Source organism: Marmota monax, unplaced genomic scaffold (assembly GCF_021218885.2).
Source record: "Marmota monax isolate L192 unplaced genomic scaffold, Marmota_monax_Labrador192_F-V1.1 WCK01_AAM20220418_F8-fsc00203, whole genome shotgun sequence".
NCBI lineage: Eukaryota > Metazoa > Chordata > Mammalia > Rodentia > Sciuridae > Marmota > Marmota monax.
In genome coordinates this window covers 1,404,176-1,421,777 of record NW_026694787.1, presented here as the reverse complement: position 1 = coordinate 1,421,777, position 17,602 = coordinate 1,404,176, and the positions used below count along the sequence as shown (strand labels likewise).

At 38.2% G+C, this 17,602-nt stretch overlaps 1 protein-coding gene across 1 annotated transcript; it reads right to left on the bottom strand.

The window, feature by feature from the left end:
• Nucleotides 1-602: 602 nt before the first annotated feature.
• On the bottom strand, nt 603-17,034 carry Eif1ax (eukaryotic translation initiation factor 1A X-linked). The gene is made up of 7 exons (XM_046425840.2): nt 16,777-17,034; nt 10,833-10,916; nt 7,019-7,122; nt 6,043-6,093; nt 4,344-4,425; nt 2,676-2,767; nt 603-951 (listed from the first exon to the last, which is right to left on the bottom strand). The coding sequence occupies exons 1-7, from the start codon at nt 16,790-16,792 to the stop codon at nt 946-948; spliced, it is 435 nt and encodes a 144-aa protein (XP_046281796.1). The 5' UTR covers nt 16,793-17,034; the 3' UTR covers nt 603-945.
• Nucleotides 17,035-17,602: the final 568 nt, after the last annotated feature.

The window sequence follows — 17,602 nt, the reverse complement described above, 5'->3', positions numbered from 1 at the left end:
TACATACATATGATCAAAACAATCTTTTCCTATTTAGGAAATTTCCTATGCACAGTAATTGAGGGGGAAAAAAAAAAATACCTATATTTCCAATGTTAAGATAGCTGGGTGCCACCTAGTGCTCAATTTCTGTAACTACCACCTTTACAAATTAAAATTTGCTATTATAACCCAGGTTCTAAAACTACGTTTTAGAAATATTCCCCATCCCCCATGGTTACGATGGCAAAATAAGATCAGGAAAAGAATGTACATGATATCAAAATTAGTGTAAAAGTAAATGCTACTTAAATATGAAAAAACAGGAGTATTGTTTTGACTTCAAATGCAGATTTCTTTTTTTTTTTGAGAATTTTAATATTTATTTTTTAGTTTTTGGCGGACACAACATCTTTGTTTGTATGTGGTGCTGAGGATCGAACCCGGGCCGCACGCATGCCAGGCGAGCGTGCTACCGCTTGAGCCACATCCCCAGCCCTCAAATGCAGATTTCTGCCTCCTTCAAAATTTTTAGGGAACATTTGGTAACTGGAATATACAGAAAAATTCTGTATAGTCAACAGGCTAGTCAAAAGTAGGGCTTAATTATAATTCACAACAAGTACAAGGCAAATGGTTTATTCAAAACATCCATTTACTTACTGCAAGTGGTCAAAGTAGGAAAGGCAGTAATGTATTTTTTTTTCTTTTTTCTTTTTTTAAATAGATGTGCTCTTCTATCCATAAGCTCCATTACATCAATAGCACAAAATGGGCTTAATGTTTCACTTAAGATAATTCAGCATTATCAGTTTTAAGGAAACAAATACCTTAGAAACAAATCAGTCTGCCTTAACAAATCACAATCATGCTAATGAAAATTTAATCTTCTTTTAGGGTTATGGCCAAAATCCAAACTGCAGGAAAATCTTCCGAAAAACTGGAATGTAAAGTGTTGAGTTCGATTTAGATCTGAAAAGGAAAAGAACATCAGGTCAAAGAAAACAACAATTATCCTCAATTCTAGTCTGCTATCAGTCCCTCTTTATGCTCTCCTTTGTAATGTTTATGTTATACAGAATATTCTTAATAGAGTGTATCCTTCCTTCCTTTCTTTTGTGCTAGTGATCTGAGATTTTATATTGTGGGAGCATTATCTCTTTAAGAACTGGACAAGCATCTCCTAATTCTCTTCTTCTCAATATGATTGTAGGAATATAGCTAGAAAACCTCTAGAGAGATGTCTAGAGAAAAAGGTATTGTTCTCAGGCGATTTAGCACACCCTTACAAAATGCTCAATAGAAATCAATTACCTTTAATAACCACTACCTGAGTCTGCTGGGCCCAGTTTTGAGATGGTATGGGCACAGAATCAGAAATTCTTTTGAGAAAATCTTGCTTTGCTTAGATCCTCAACCTATCACTTCAGAGTGTGTGGCTTCACACTCATGCATTTTCTCTGGTTAAGTTCCTGAATTTTCTAAAGAGGCTTTCTATTTGAGCACAGCCATCAAAAATATTTGGATCAGTTCTTAATTCTTAACACACTGGCTACATGTCAAGTTCTTGTCACTTGAATATAACTGTTAATTCTACTGTCGTAACAGTTGTTAGAATCTTACCTCAGGATCTCCAAAGTGAAGTACATTAAAAAATAATAAAACAATGCGTTTATTTTTCTCTTTTCATTTTCTATTTGGGGGTATGCTTTAAAATGTACACAATGATAGTTGTGTACATTGAGTTTAATTCTTGGTGTGAGTATTCTGAATGATTTGGAGATGCACTGAAATGTAAGATGGACTGAAAGATGAATTGAGATATATGATTAATCAAGTATCTACAGGTTCTGGACCCACTGATTTTAACCAACCACACAGAGGAAACATTTCAAAAAATGTGGTCTGTATTCAACATGTATACTTGTCATTAGTCCCTGAACAATACAGCATTACAAATATTTACTGAGCATTAACATTCACACTGTATTAGGTATTAGTAATCTAGAGATGACTTAAAGTATTTGAGAGGACACACACAGGTTATATAAAATACTACACCTTTTCATAAGGAGTTGAATACCTGTAGATTTTTATATCCTTGCAATGTGTGTGTTGTGTGTAGGTATGTGTCTATCTGTCTGTCCTGAACTATGATCTGAGATGATTGTACAGAAGCGTTAACTGTAGAATCTTGGCGGTGGGTATCACTTGTGGAGCCTAAATCAGACGTCCCCAAGACTGGCCTTGGTATCTCTTAAAAGCTCTGGCAATTCTATTACAGAATCTTGGTCAGCAACAATTACTCTAGGTATTTTGAAATTATATATTTGAATCAAATCAAATATTATTAGTTTTGATTATGTACATAGATACTTTGGGAACCTTATTTCACATGTATAGGGGATTGAAAAGCAGGGCTTATGATTATGATTACAGTGTCTGGCATTCATATTGCCAAAGCAAACATTTTTAGGAGGAAATATTGAAAAGGGCTGTTTAGAGTTCCCAAAATAAAAATAACAGTTTGGTTATTTTGTAAATAATTCTAAGGACTTTAATTCATGGACAGATCCAAAATATACTCATCTAAGTGTTCCATATTCCCAGAATAAATGAAACTTAGTGCAAAGGGCTGGCTTTACCATGCATAACTCATCAACAGAAATCAGAAAATGCAGAGTGCATCTACTTACATCATCAATGTCCTCATCATCATCTCCAATGTCATCAAACTGAATTTCATCATCATCTCCAGGACCAAATGTATCAGTTTCATTGATTTTAGCTGAAGACACAATAACAAATTGAAGTATACAAGGAGACTCTCATAAGTCAATGTTTAGTTTAATTTAATCAAAGTTTTCATCATAAGGAAAACTTTCCAAACTTCTACCTACCGACACTACTATACAGAACAAATTTCCAAGCAAGGTTATAGCTTTGTCAAGACAGAGTATTTATGTTATAATTATCTTTTGTCCACAGGGGTATTTTTAGCAAGGCAGGCTCTAACTATACTAATTCTGAAGCTATTTACAACTTCCAGGTAGACTTCAAAAAATGTTTGAGCACATACTAACAACTCTATTTCTTTAAGGAAAGCTGGTTTGCATTGATGTTTGAGTCATCAACCAGAAAGATTTGGTCAAATCATGCTTAGGCCTACAACAATCACATGCTATTCCTATTTCCAGATATATTACCATTTTCTATGTCACAAAGGCTAAGTAAATAATTTCAGTGGAATTTTCATGATTACATAAGACTGTTTCCATAATAAAATACAATGGGTCAAAAAATAAAAATAACTGCTAAGCAAAAAAAATGTAGGCTTACAAATTAGTATACAAAGTACATTTCCCCTATGATGAGATTATGAAAGATTTAATTTTTTAAGTTTTCTGCATAAAAAATGCATTACTTGCTGGGCATGATGGCATACACTTGTAACCCTAGCAACTCAGGAATCTAAGGCAGGAGGATCACAAGTTCAAAGCAACTCAGCAACTTAGCAAGACCCTGTCTCAAAATAAAAAAGAGCTGGGAACATGGCTCAGTGTTTAAGTGCCTCTGGGTTTAATCCCTGGTTTGAAAAAAAAGGAGGGGGGAGCATTACTTTTGTATTTGGAAGGAGTGGAACTAAGAATATTAGTTCTAAAATTTTACAGAGGGCTGGGCCTGTAGCTTAGAGGCAGAGTGCTTGCCTAGCATGCAGGAGGCACTGGGTTCAATCCTCAGCACCACATAAAAATAAACAAAATAGGGCTGGGGATGTGGCTCAAGTGGTAGCGCGCTCGCCTGGCATGCGTGTGGCCCGGGTTCGATCCTCAGCACCACATATAAAACAAAGATGTTGTGTCTGCCGAGAACTGAAAAAGAAATATTAAAAAATTAAAAAAATTAAAAATAAAATAAAGGCATTCTGTCCATTTACAAGAAAAATTAAAAAATAAAAAAAAAGTCTTATAGGATGCAATGATACAGGGACATAATGGATTGAAAACTGATTTTTTTTCTTGTGGCGCTGGGTATCCAGCCCATGGCCTTGCATATACTAGGTCAAGTGCTCTACTGAGCTCCACCCCCAACTCTCCTCCAAAGGAATTTTTAAAAAGTACTATAACAAAATTATTCCTTTCACTGGCATTATACAGAAGTTAAAGGTTTATAATACAATGAACTTACTAAAACTGTATTTTAGCAGGAACAGAATTCAGTAATTTCTCTTTTATAGTATCTAGTATTATGACATAAGCAGGCATTAAAAGTAACCAACTAAGCAGACAAAATCCACAAAATTCTACAAAAATTCCTCTACCTAAACACTGATAACCCAAACACCATATGACAAGTGGCATTACCATGCTCCGGAAGCTCGCCATAAGCCTTCAGACTTCTAGCTTCATCTGCATTGTATTTTAAAATAACATCAGCTTTGTTATCCTTAAATAGAAACAAGAATTTTAGAACTGATTACACATACAAAAATATTATCAGTTATTTTATAAATTATTTTTGAATTGAATAACAACATCAAGTCTCACTGTTCTGTTATAAACCTTCTTAAAAGTTTTCTCCTACCTTTGAAAAACATCCTTGGGTTTAACCCAGAAGGAAGTAGGTTACGTGCATGACTAAATAATGAGCTTAGGAAAGATATTTACTGATCTTACTTTAAGAACAGAACTGTGAGCTGGGCTTGGTGGCGCAGGACTATAATCCTAGTGGCTCAGGAGGCTAAGACTGGAGGATCACGAGTTCAAAGCCAGCCTCAACAACAGTGAAAAGCAAGTCAGTGAGACCCTGTCTCTAAACAAAATACAAAATAGGGCTGAGGATGTGATTCAGTGGTCAAGTGCCTTGAGTTCAATCCCCACCCCCACCCCCCACCCGGTAAAAAGAACCAACCCCAGCCCCCTCTTTAGGTATTTCTGATACAAAAGTTCCACTGACAAATACTGCCTTAAAGTTTACACTTCCCCATTTGAAATGAATGACTCAATTAAGGAAGAAAACTGATCACTTCAGCCCATTGGGATCTTGTTAAGGTGCATGATCTGATTAAAGAGGCTTGGGACTAGGGTCCAACAAGATCCCAAAAGACAGTGATGCTACTGATCTCTGGGCCACCCTTTAAGCAGCAGGGGTATAGAAGGATCATGGGAGATTGCTAGTCAGAATGTTACTCCTTTCAGAACTTTGGTGTCCTTTCTAATGGGGAATTAATTTTTCTTCCTACTTCTGGGGTTAAGATCAAAAGAAGAAGATGGATATTAAAATGGTTTATGAATTTAAAGCAGGCTTTCTCAACCAAGGCAATAATGATCATTATGAACAGGATAATTCTTCGTTGTGGGATGCTATCCTGTGCCTTGTAGGATATTCAGCATCACCTCCAGCCTCTAACTATTATGCCAGTAACACTATCCACCTCTCACAGTTGTGACAATCAGAAAAGTCTCCAGGTGCTGACAAATCCTAGAAGGACAAAATCACCCAGAGTTGAGAACCCAATGATTTAAATAATTCTTTATTGGGACTATAAAAATACAGATACTATCAAATGGAGATGAGTTCTAAAAGGTAAAAGTCAAGTGGATCTCCCAGATCCATAAAGTTCAGATCATAAAGGGCAACTACCATTTTCTTCCCCAGGTACTCATCTACATTTAAAGCATATATTTATATCAATAGTGTATGCATTTTGTAATTACTCACATGCCTGTTTTATTCTCATAACAGGCTATATGCCTTTTCTGGGATGGGCACCTGACTCAGTATATGCCCTACAGTAATGGTTCACAGGTTTTTATTTAAGACTTATACATTTTAAAAACTTGGGGAAAGAGGCTAAATGTAAGATTATATTTTTATTTCACCATCTAAGAACGATAAACCACCAGGATATATTATGGCTCATTCCAAAAAAGGGGAAAACTTTTTAAATATTAAAAAAAAAGAGAAAACAGATCGTTTAGCTTTTAAAAAAACTTTATGTATGTATTAACTCCACAGATGGGCATTTGGAAAACATAATCCCTGGAATCATCAAAATTTTACCTGGTAGTCTCGAAGACCAACCAATATGATGTCTGAAGTATTTATCCAAACCTACAAAAGAAAAAAATCATTGTACAACATATTTAAAATAAAAATGAAGAGACTGTGAACCACTCCAAGTGGTTATCTACTAGAGAATAGAAAATTATGTGGTTTTATTTTCTTCTGTATTCCACCTACCCACATATACACAGCTCCCTTTAGTTTGGGAACAGAGGATTAATAGTACCAAATTTTAAAAAGTCACAAAATCAGAGCTGGGACTTTTTTTTTTGTGCAAGAGATTAAACATAGGGACATGCTAAGCACAGCTCTACCACTGAGCTACGCCATCAGTCCCAGTGAGTGATGCCTATTCAAATTTTATTAATATGCTTTATAGCCATCCCACTCAATACAGAATCCAAAATAGGTCTACCTATCAGGTCCCTTATGGCTTCTTAAAACAATAGTTCCCAGCCTGTCCCCCCCTTTCATAACATTAACATTTTAAGATTTTTTTTTTAGTTATAGATGGACACAATATCTTTATTTAATTTATTTATGTGGTACTGAGGATTGAACCCAGTGCCCCATGCATGTGAGACAAGCACTCTACCACTAAGCCATAACCCCAGCTCAACATTTTAAGAGGTTATTTGCTTTGTAGAATGTCCCTCAATTTTCACTTGTTGGCTATTTCCTCAATGCTTCAGATTCAAGTTAAATATACTGGGTAGGAATACAACATAGGCAATGCAAAATATTCTTTATAAACAATGGAATATATATAAAATTACCAGCAAGACACTGTCATTTGACTAACAGGTAAATTGCTAAGCCCATAAAAACTGCAGGTGTGTGTGGGGGTAGGGGATATAGCTCAGAATTAAAGAGTGTGCCCTGGGGTTGAGCCTTAGCACTCACCCCACCACAAAACTATAGAGGCATTCCCTCACCAATTTTATATTAGATTAAAACAAATCTCCACACCTACCTTTTTTCTCAATTTCCCTCTGATGTGACATAACCTCTTTACACCATCGAAACACATTGCTTCTAATCGTCCATTTCCCAACATTTTGATTACTTGAGCATACTCTGGGGAGGTGGAAAAAAAGGAGGGTATGAAATACTGAACAATTTTTGATAAAAGTAACTTAAATACATGCAGTAAAAGTATAAATGCAATGAAGGAGTTATAAATACCACGCTAGTTAATGGTAGAGCCAGAACCAAGACTCTGTAATGCCATTTTTATAACTTGTACCTATTAGACATGTTTTAGTTATCTATTCATTTTGAATAAGTAGACTGTTGTCTTTATGACTGTATGCTCTATTTCTGGAGATCAAAGGTGGTTTATCCCAAAATGAATATTATACATCATAAATCTCTCACATTCTTTTACTCTTTTCTCTTAGAGCCTTTAGAAGCAAAACTCAAGGAGAGTTCTTAAAGCCAGAAAGGTGTTTCCAAGTAAAACACCAATTTTTTTTGGTGGTATTGGGGAATGAACCCAGGAGTATTTTGACTCTGAGCTACTTCCCCAGCTCTTTTTAAATATTTTGAGATGGGGCTTGCTAAGTTCACCAAGCTGGCCTCCTGTCTCAGCCTCCCAAGTAGTTGGGATCACAGGTATTTGTCCAGTTTAAAATGCCAAATTGTTATTTATTTTGAACTCAGGGGCACTTAACCACTGAGCCACATCCCCAGCCCTTTTTTATTTCTCTGAGACAGGGTTTTATTAGTTGCCTAGGGTCTCACTAAATTGCTGAGGCTGGCTCTGAACTTATGCTTCTCCTGCCTTGGCCTCCTAGGCTGCTGGAATTCCAGATGTGTGCCAACATGCCGTGCGTGCAAAATGCCAAATTTTTAAATAGAATCTTTTCAAATGGGTACCCAGGTAGTTACCCCATTTCACTGCCAATAGAAAATACTCTGAGAAGATTATGTGACCCAAGGATGGTGGTAGTAGCACGTGGGACACAAGACTTCAGACACTTTAGGTTACCCATATAACTGATCCCCAAAGAGGATATACACCAACTTGTAAACATACTGAGAATATCTGAAAGGCTCAACCATGGGGCTGATGTGTAGAAGTGAGTTATTCAGACTACAGTGAACCTAGTGCCTTAGGAAGACTGGTCCATTCAGAGGCAGTCTCTCTTTAAAGCAGAAAAAAAAAACATGAAAAAAAGTATTGTCTGCCTAAATAAACACAACTGATAATAGAGGCAAAAGTTACTGAAGCTAAGAAATGAAAGGTCTTGTCAGGCATGGTGGTGCATGACTGTAATCCCAGCAACTCAGGAGGCTAAAACAGGAGGATTGCAAATTCAAGGTCAGCCCCAGCAACTCAGTGAGACTCTAAGCAACTTAGTGAGACCATGTCTCAAAATAAAAAAATAAAAGAGCTCGGGATGTAGCTTAGTGGTAAAGACCCTGGGTTCAATCCTCAGTATACCCCCACCCCACAAAAAATGATCTTTTAGCCAGAAAACATGTTTCATTTTTAGTCACTTATGTGTACAGCATGAATATATTTACCAAAAATTCTATAAAAAGGCTATCAAGAAAAGTTATTTGCTGGGCTGGGGTTGTGGCTCAGTGGTAGAGTGCTTGCCTAGCATGTGCAAGGCCCTGTTCGATCCTTAGCACCACATAAAAATAAATAAATATAATAAAGGTATTGTGTCCAACTACAACAGCAACAACAACAAAAGTTATTTGCTGAAGTGCTGAAAATTGAGGCAATTGGTGATACTGGAATATAATCCTATTACTATTTAATTACCTGTGTGTGATATGTAGTTCTATTGCAGTTATATAAAACAATAGGCTTAGCTTTAGGAAACACATGATGAAGTAAGGGAAAAGAAACATGTCTTCAACTAAATTTCAATTGGTCCAGGAAAAACCAAACTAAATCAAACCAAAACCATGCATTTCTTTTTTTTTTTTCTTTTGTATCAGGGATTGAACCCAGAGGAGCTCAACCACTGTGCCATATCCCCAGCAAACTCCCGCCCATTTTTTTTAAAATACTTTTTTTAGCTGTAGTTGGACACAATACCTTCATTTTATTTATTTATTTTTATGTGGAGCCAAGGATTGAACCCAGAGCCTCACACGTGAGTGCTCTACCCCAGCGCCCACCCTCAGCCCTTTTTATATTTTATTTTGAGACAGGATCTCTCTAAGTTTCATAGGACCTTGCTTAATTTCTGAGGCTGATTTGAACTTGTGATCCACCTGCCTCTTCCTTCTGAACTGCTGAGATTACAGGCTTGTGCCACTGTGCCCAGTATGCATTTCTTAATACACACGCGTTGAAGGATTTAAGGGAGTTCATTATACTAAAATCACAACTTTTCTTTAGGTTTGAAATTACTCAAAAATAAAAATGTGGGGGAAAACACAAGTGATCTAGTCAGAAATTATGTTATATACCTTGGTTTGGCATTGACAAAAATCTTAACCAGTCTATAAAAGTCAATTGATTGGGCTGGGGATGTGGCTCAAGCGGTAGCGCGCTCGCCTGGCATGCGTGCGGCCCGGGTTCGATCCTCAGCACCACATACAAACAAAGATGTTGTGTCTGCCGAAAACTAAAAAATAAACACTAAAAATCTCTCTCTCTCTCTCTCTCTCTCTCTCACTCACTCTTTCTTTAAAAAAAAAAAAAAAAAAAAAAAAAAAAAAAAAAAAAAGTCAATTGATTGTTTAGTTTTACCCTACTATATTTTATGAAATCATAAGTTAATGGCACTGGAGAACGGAGAGGCCTATAATGACCTCAGATTCTTCCTTCAACTACAGATGATATTCTGAACATATCATGTAGCATCATTTATTGGCAAAAATGTCCACTAAGCTGGTGCATGGTTGTAATCCCAGGTACCAAGTAGGCTGAGGTAGGAGGATCACTAGTTCAAGATAAGCCTCAGCAACACAGCAAGACCCTGTATCAAAAAAAATTTTGGGTGCTGGGGATATAGCTCAGTTGGTTGAGTGCTTGCCTTGTATGCACAAGGCCCTGGATTCAATCCCCAGCACCACAAAAAAAATTTTTTTGGTACTGAGGATTGAATCCAGGGGTGCATAACCAGTGAGCCACACCCCCAGCCCTTTTTAAAATATTTTATTTAGAGACAGGGTCTCTGAATTGCTAAGTGCCTTGCTAAGTTGCTGAGGCTGGCTCTGAACTCACAATCCTCCTACCTCAGCCTCCCAAGCTGTTGGAATTACAGTTGTGTACCATGGCATCCGGCAAAAATTTTTTTAAAAGGAATGGAACAGGAATATAGCTCAGTAGTAGAATACCCGAGTTCAATTCCCAGCCCTGGGGAAAAAAAATCCACTGAATCAAGAAATTGTCAACTACAGCTGTTCAAGAATGTGCAATTCGTTCTTCACACAGAAAAATACAGAAAAACATTTTAACTCTGGTTCTAGAAACAGTTCACCTGTGGATGGCTAGCCACCACCAGAACACCAACAGGAATGGACTATTTACAGGGCCATCACAGGGCTGTACCATGGCTGTGTCCTGGTCATCTTTAAGTCATAACTCAAGTGTTCACATAAGTCAAGGAAACTTGTGTATAAATCCTCAATGCAGACTGACACCAGGAAATATTATGGAAAGAAAGGCTCTAGAAATGCAAGAAATGGGAAATGGAGAACAAAAATGACAAGAGATTTACTGCTCAGGATTATGAATAGGATCCCCTTTAGAGATCTAATTCCATATTTAAGGAGGAAAAGATGTTACAAAAACAAGACTAACACATGAAACCACTTACCTTGCCCATCCTCTTTGAACACCAGCTCTCTTTTTTCAGACTCATTTTCATTCTTACCTCTGCGTCTATTTTTACCTCCTTTACCTAATCATTTTTTAAAAAGAAAAAAACATAAATTATTTGCAAAACATTATGAAAAGAAACATTAAAATAAGGCTTATAAATTATATTTTAAATCACTAAAGTGAAAAATTCACCTAATTTGAGTACTCTTAATCATATTTAATATTGTTAACATACCACCCTCCCCACTCTTCATGGATTTTTCTTTGGGGATTTTTCTGACCCAAAATACAAATAGCAAATATTATAAAGTCAGGCATCATGGTGCAAGCCTGTATTCTCAGACACTCTGGTAGCTGAGGTAGGAGGATCACAAGTTTGAGGCCAGCCTGGGCAGTTTAAGGAGACCCTCTACTAGGGATACAGCTCAGTGCAGATTACTTGCCTAGTGTGTGTGATACCCTGGGTTCCATTCCCAGTGCTACCACCACCAAACACATACACACAGAGAGAAATACACAGAAAAACATTTTAACTTAGCACACATCCTTTCCAAATAAAACCACAATTCCATACAAATTCCTTGTTTTTCATTTCTTTTTAATACAAACTTGGATCTTTGGGTGTGTTCTGCTAACAGAAAACAAAAGAATGAAAAATAAGAAAGAAGAAAAACTCTCACAAAAATATATAGAACGCCTCATGAATTCGCCCCATACACATTCTTGTAGTAAAATCTTGAGTGCCTTTGGAAGGAATTAGATGTTTCTAAGATGAAGTGAACAGAGTGTCTGGACAAAGAACTGTGGTTTTTCACTTTTGGTATACAGCAGAGTACTCAATCACTGAAATCTCCATTCAAAATTCAATTTACACTTTTTTTTGAATTTTTAATATTTATTTTATAGTTTTCAGCAGACCCAACATCTTTGTTTGTATGTGGTGCTGAGGATCGAACCCGGGCTGCACGCATGCCAGGTGAGCGCGCTACCGCTTGAGCCACATTCCCAGCCCTCAATTTACTCTCTTTTACAAAGATGATCCTTAAATGATACCCTTGTTGTTTGTTATATATTCACAGGAACTATGCTCTTAACTACCATGCAACCATGCTATCTATTTTGTCATGATTATCTCTATGAGATAATTTATTCCCAGTTACCAATGAGTTCACTGAAACTCAGATAAGTTAAATAACTCACTTAAGATCACAGTCAGTGAGCAGGGTCACCCAGACTCCCCCCCTAATCCTTTTTTGCTTCTAGTTCTTAAATTAGGTACCTCTCTAAAGCATTTTGCTCTCTTTTCAGAAATCTAAACCACATGCTGGATCTTGATAAATTCTATAAGTGTCTTGTCTCTCTCCTTCCTGAAACCTCAAGAAAGGAGCATTTGTAGGAAATGATGAGGGGATGTGAAGTTATAGCTACTGAAATGAACACACTGATTTTGTTGTGATACAGCAAGAACAACTCCAGCAACTACAAGAGTTTGAATTTTTATCTTATAAGATGCAGCTTAGACTGGATATTTGAAGTTAAAAAGGTGCTAACTGCCCCAACTTTGAAACAATGAAGATGTCCTTTATTTGGTTGGTGAATGGATAAACAAACTGTGGTACATCTATATAATGGAATATTAGTGATAAAAACAAAATAATTGTGATGTCCTGAAGAGACATGGAGGAACCTTAAATGCGTACTGGTAAGTGAAGGAAGCCAACTTGTAAAGGCTATGTACTGTATGACTGTAACTATATGAGACATCCTGAAAAAAGCAAAACTATGGAAACAGTAAAAAGATCAGTGGTTGCCAGGAGTTTGGGAGGGAGAGATGAATATATGGAGGAGATACTCAAGGCAGTGAAACTATTCTGTATGATACTGTAATGGTGGATTCATATACCAACCCTAATGTAAACCATGGACTTTGGTTAATAACGTATCTCTACTGGCTTAGTAATTATAACAAAGTACCATACTAATACACAATGTAAATAATGAAGAAAATGAGGGTGGGGGAGTGAGCAGAGAACAAATGGGAACTTTGTTATTTGCTTCTAGTTTTTCTGTAAACCTGAAGCTGCTCCAAAAAGCCTATTAACAATAACAACAACAAAAGCAGTAAGGTACACAAAGATACTATCAACAAAATATGGACTGTGATGAGCAAATATATGATACATTATGAAAAAATTTAAAAACCAGATCTTCATATTAAAAGATATTTAAAAGACCTGTCAGCCAGTCAACACACAGACCATATCTGGATCCTGACTTGGTGTGGATGATGCAAGATTAGCAATGAATTGGGAGTATCTGGAGTTAGGAGATGTTTATACAAAGGTTCATTATACTGTTTTACTTGAAATTTCATTTAAAAATAAGTGAAAAAGGAAGGTAGAAGAAGGGTATAAAACTACCAATGATATGAAAAAAAGAAATACATATTTGCTTATATATAAACTATTCTCTGAAGGACACACAGAAAATGTAAATATATTTACTACTCAAATTTTTTAAATAAAAAATCCTTTTTATGGGCCTGGGATTGTGGTTCGATGGTAGAGTTCTCACCCTTGCACTTGTGAGGCACTGGGTTCAATCCTCAGCACCACATATAAATAAATAAAATAAAGGTATATAAAAGATCCTTTTACAAAATGCAGAGCAGACCTAGCTTAGAGCATATGAAGAGGAAAAACTAGTCAGAATAATATTTATGAGATGGAAATGAGAGCTGTGACCAGATGTGGAGGGGAAAAGAAGGGGGAGAGTAAAGGATGCCCAGGGCTTTCACACAAACCCCTTAGGGTCATCAATTCAAGACTTTGTAAAATGAGGGAGTTAGTTCTAATATTCTCATTGGAGTCCTTAAAAATTCTTAATTTCCCTCTCACCTATCATTTTTCTTCATACTTTAAATACAATTTCCCACCTTTTGAAGAAATTAATTTTTCTCTCACTTATCATCTTTATGCTAGTAATCTTATATCTCATCCCACTATTTCAATTTGGTATTATTCTCAGATTTCTAATGGCTCAGTGAATGGGCCTGTCATCAAACTCAATTTTATTCAAAGCTCAATTTACCTTCTTTTACAAAGCTTGTCCTTAATCAACATTGTTTCTGTTATATAACCTCAGCGACCATGCTCTTAACTACCATATAATAATGCAAGCCAGGAACTGGGGTTGTGGCTCGGTGGTAGAGTGCCCGCCTAACACATGTGAGGTGCTGGGTTCAATCCTCAGCACCACATATAAATAAATAAATAAATAAAATAAAAGTACTGTGTCCACCTACAATTAAAAAAAAAAATGTAACCCATTTACTCATCACTTCCCTACTTTACCAGTAAGTTCACTGAAGCTACCCCTCCACAGTATTTTGTTCTCATCCCACAACCTAAACCACATTAGCAGTCATTTCCAAAAGGCAGGAGAAAGGCTGTTAAGTGGTAGTGATACCAAGGGACTCATGGGAAGAGCTTGGAAGCAGTAAAAATGTTCACAACCCAAATATAATCAAGAATGTGCGCCTGGCCACAAAGACACATATTTGACTTTCTAAAGCAGCACACTTACTCTCTCCTGAGCCAATGTCTGTCACCTTGCTCAATGCTATTGTTAGGTGGGCCACTACAATTTCAAGTTCAGTATTTGAGGCATTTTTAGGGAGCAAGAAAACTAATTTCTTGGAAAAAGACAAGTACTTCAAACCATTATGCCTGCCAGATCTTCAAACTAGAGCACAAGTTCTATTAGGGCCAGGATTATTCCTACTCTGTTCACTGGTTATATATTTGAGCTTGGCAATTCCTTAAATGAAGCAGTTAAGGGTAGTCCAATATATTGCTAAGGAATGGTGATCTCAAAATCATAGGTAATAACCTCTTCAAAGAATTGGCTTTACAAGTACAGGAATTGACCTCAGTGGTTACTTCTAGAAAGAAAGGAAGAGAGTAAAAAGGGACCAGGGAGGGATGCACACAGGGCTTTGACTTGATGTGTGTTGTAATTCTTAAATTCACAATAATGAATTCCCAGGTGTTCATTATACTTTTGTATCTCTCAAATGTTATTTATTTAAAAAAAAAAAGATTCATTACTTGTCAACTTATCAGCCATGTAATGGGACGCTCCTTAAACTTTCTTTTTGAAAGAGTAAGACCAGGTCTGAGTGTATGACAAAGTAGCATAAAGTAGAATAAACATTCTAACTTTAATCTTACTTTCTAGAATAGTTAGATTCTAAACTAAATCAAATTCTCAAATTCCTTCTTTAAACCAAACAGAAGTGTTTTGGAGAAATTTCCAAATGGTCTCTTTCTTAGGCAAAACATGAGGCTAGTGAACTAGGTGTGACTTTAGTGAACCAAAGGGGAACCTATTATTCACCAAAAGGTGCAATCAACAGAAGGGAAGTGACTTAGTCCAACAAATATTTATTGAGCATCTTCTAAGTAGCAAGTGCTGGCAATCTGATGTGATTAAGGCAGTTGCTATTCCTGTCCTTTAGAACTTAGTCTAGGTTAGGGAAGTGGAAATTTCATCACTCAAAGATGTGAATAAGATACTTATCGAAGTGATCCAGTTAACATGTCAGAATAAAGAATTCCATAGATTAAAAATTACAAAACTAGGTGTGGTGGCACATGCCTGTAATCCCAGCTACTTTGGGAGGGTGAGGCAGGGGGTACACCAGTTTGAGGCCTGCCTGGGCAATATAGCAAGATCCTGTCTCAAAAAAAAGAAAAGAAAGAAAGAAATGTTTTAAGACTTCTGAAGACTTATATATTTGTCCTCCCTTCTTTTTTGTAGCAAAAAATCTTGCTACAAAAAAGACCTGCAAGTTTTATTTCTGAGACCAGTAAGCTGTGTAGCAACTTGAAGGACTGAATCAAATAGTGAACAGAAGTGTGACCAAGTACCTTGAGAGTAATGAGTAGGGACAGCTACAAAACAGTTAAATAGAAAAGAGAACATAAGTAGGCATGGATCAGAGGAGAAGATCTTAAGATGAATACCAAAGAAGACTTATGGGCTGTGTAATATGCCCCTCTCCAGTGAAAAATACAAAGCTTTATCTATTTCTACTTGCACATTTTTCTTCAAGAAATTCTAAAGGTATTAAAAGTAAAAGAATGACTATAAGTCTATAAAAAGGCGAATTTCCTTACTGAGTGTTCTGTTTTTACTTAGATTAAGCCTTCCATTTTAGAAACCCCAAATAAACTTATCCTCGGCTGATAATTTGCCAACGTTTAGCCCCAGAATGAGAGAATAAAGGTTTTTTATTCCCATCTCAATATATACATGATCTTAAGCCAAGTCAGAAAACTTCGCTAAATATGGATGGAGTCTTTGGGGGGGGGGGAGTTAAACCTCATAAAGAAACGGAGCAAAGTAAATCTCTAGAGATGAACCTTAAAAAAGCATCAAGGCATCACAGTTTATTAAGGACAGAGAGGAGCCTCAACAATACTAACAACTGTCCATAAAGAAGCCCATGCAGAGTACCAGATGGGCACGAGAGCAGTCATCACTCTTAAAGTTCAGAACGGATCCCAGGGCTTAACTTTCCCTGCGGGGTAAGTCCACAGGGACCCAACTGCGAAGGCCAGGAGATCCCAAGGAAGGTCCTGCGATAAGTCCCTGAAGCGCCGCGGTCAGTCTGGCGCGAACCAGGGGCAAGAGCCCACATTCTCCCACAGGAGGCCCTACAAAAATGGCGTCGGCTCCACCCCACTGTGACCAAACTGGGAAACAGGAGTAACTTCCTCGGCCCTCTCCAGAGCTCCAAGTCTCATGTGGAGCACCCAGGCACAGGCGGGCAGGGTAGGAAGGTCACTGCGGCCTGGGTTGACCTGGATGCTGCGGGCAGGGCCAGGGAAATCGGGCCGAGTAAAGCCGTGGTCTCGGGATCCGGGTGGCATTACCTTTATTCTTGGGCATGGCGGTGAAGGTGGACTCGCGGAGTCTCCGACTTCTTTCCGAGCGGGAGCGGCGGAGGAAGGGACTCCTCAGAGGGGCGCGATGGGAGACACGAAAGAGCGCGCGCGGGACCAAGCAGGCTCCTGGAGGCCGAGTAGCGTGCTCCGGAGAGTCTGGAGACTGGGTTCTTCCGAGATCCGCTTGCGCCCACGCTCGACAGCAGCAAATGGCGTCGCGGCTGCTTGCGTCGCCTTTCCCCGCCTCCCGCCGCTGGCAGGGCCCACCCCCCCCCCCCCCCCCACCAGCCCTCCACCCCCGGCTCTAGGGCGCAGGCGTGGCCGAGGGAGCTGAGTTCTGAGAGGGTTCTGAGGCGCCTGAGAGCACGCAGCGGGCGGGACCGTGAGCCGGGAGGCGGTGGAGTCTGGGATTGGATGGACGCGGCCCTGCGTCATAGTAAGGGGAGGATTGAGGTACCGCCGGCTGCTGTCTGGGCCAACCGTCTGTTGGTTTGTAACAAACCCGGCGTCTCCCGGTTTGACAATTTGCTGACTCATGAACCTCACAGCTAGCTCAGTTTTAATGTGGCCCTTTCACCCGCCCAGCCAGGCTGGGAACCTGAGGGGAAGGGGAGACCTGTCTGTTATCCATTACCAAAGCATATTTACATGGCACTTGTTAATCCTTTTTAAATGTCTTCCCTGCCTCCTTGTTGCTTATCACTACCAGCACTTAACGGATTGGCACACAGTGGGTGCTCAATACACATTGGAAAAAAGAAAGGAAGGAAAGACAAGTTAGGTGTTAGGGGATGAATTATGTCCCTCTAAAGTT

Excerpts from the sequence above, each read along its gene's own strand:
- Eif1ax (XM_046425840.2), bottom strand. Across the intron at positions 7,123-10,832 it reads GTTCAAAGAGGATGGGCAAG|AGTATGCTCAAGTAATCAAA; the intron begins GTAAGTGGTTTC and ends CCACCTCCCCAG. Across the intron at positions 6,094-7,018 it reads GAGGGAAATTGAGAAAAAAG|GTTTGGATAAATACTTCAGA; the intron begins GTAGGTGTGGAG and ends TTTCTTTTGTAG.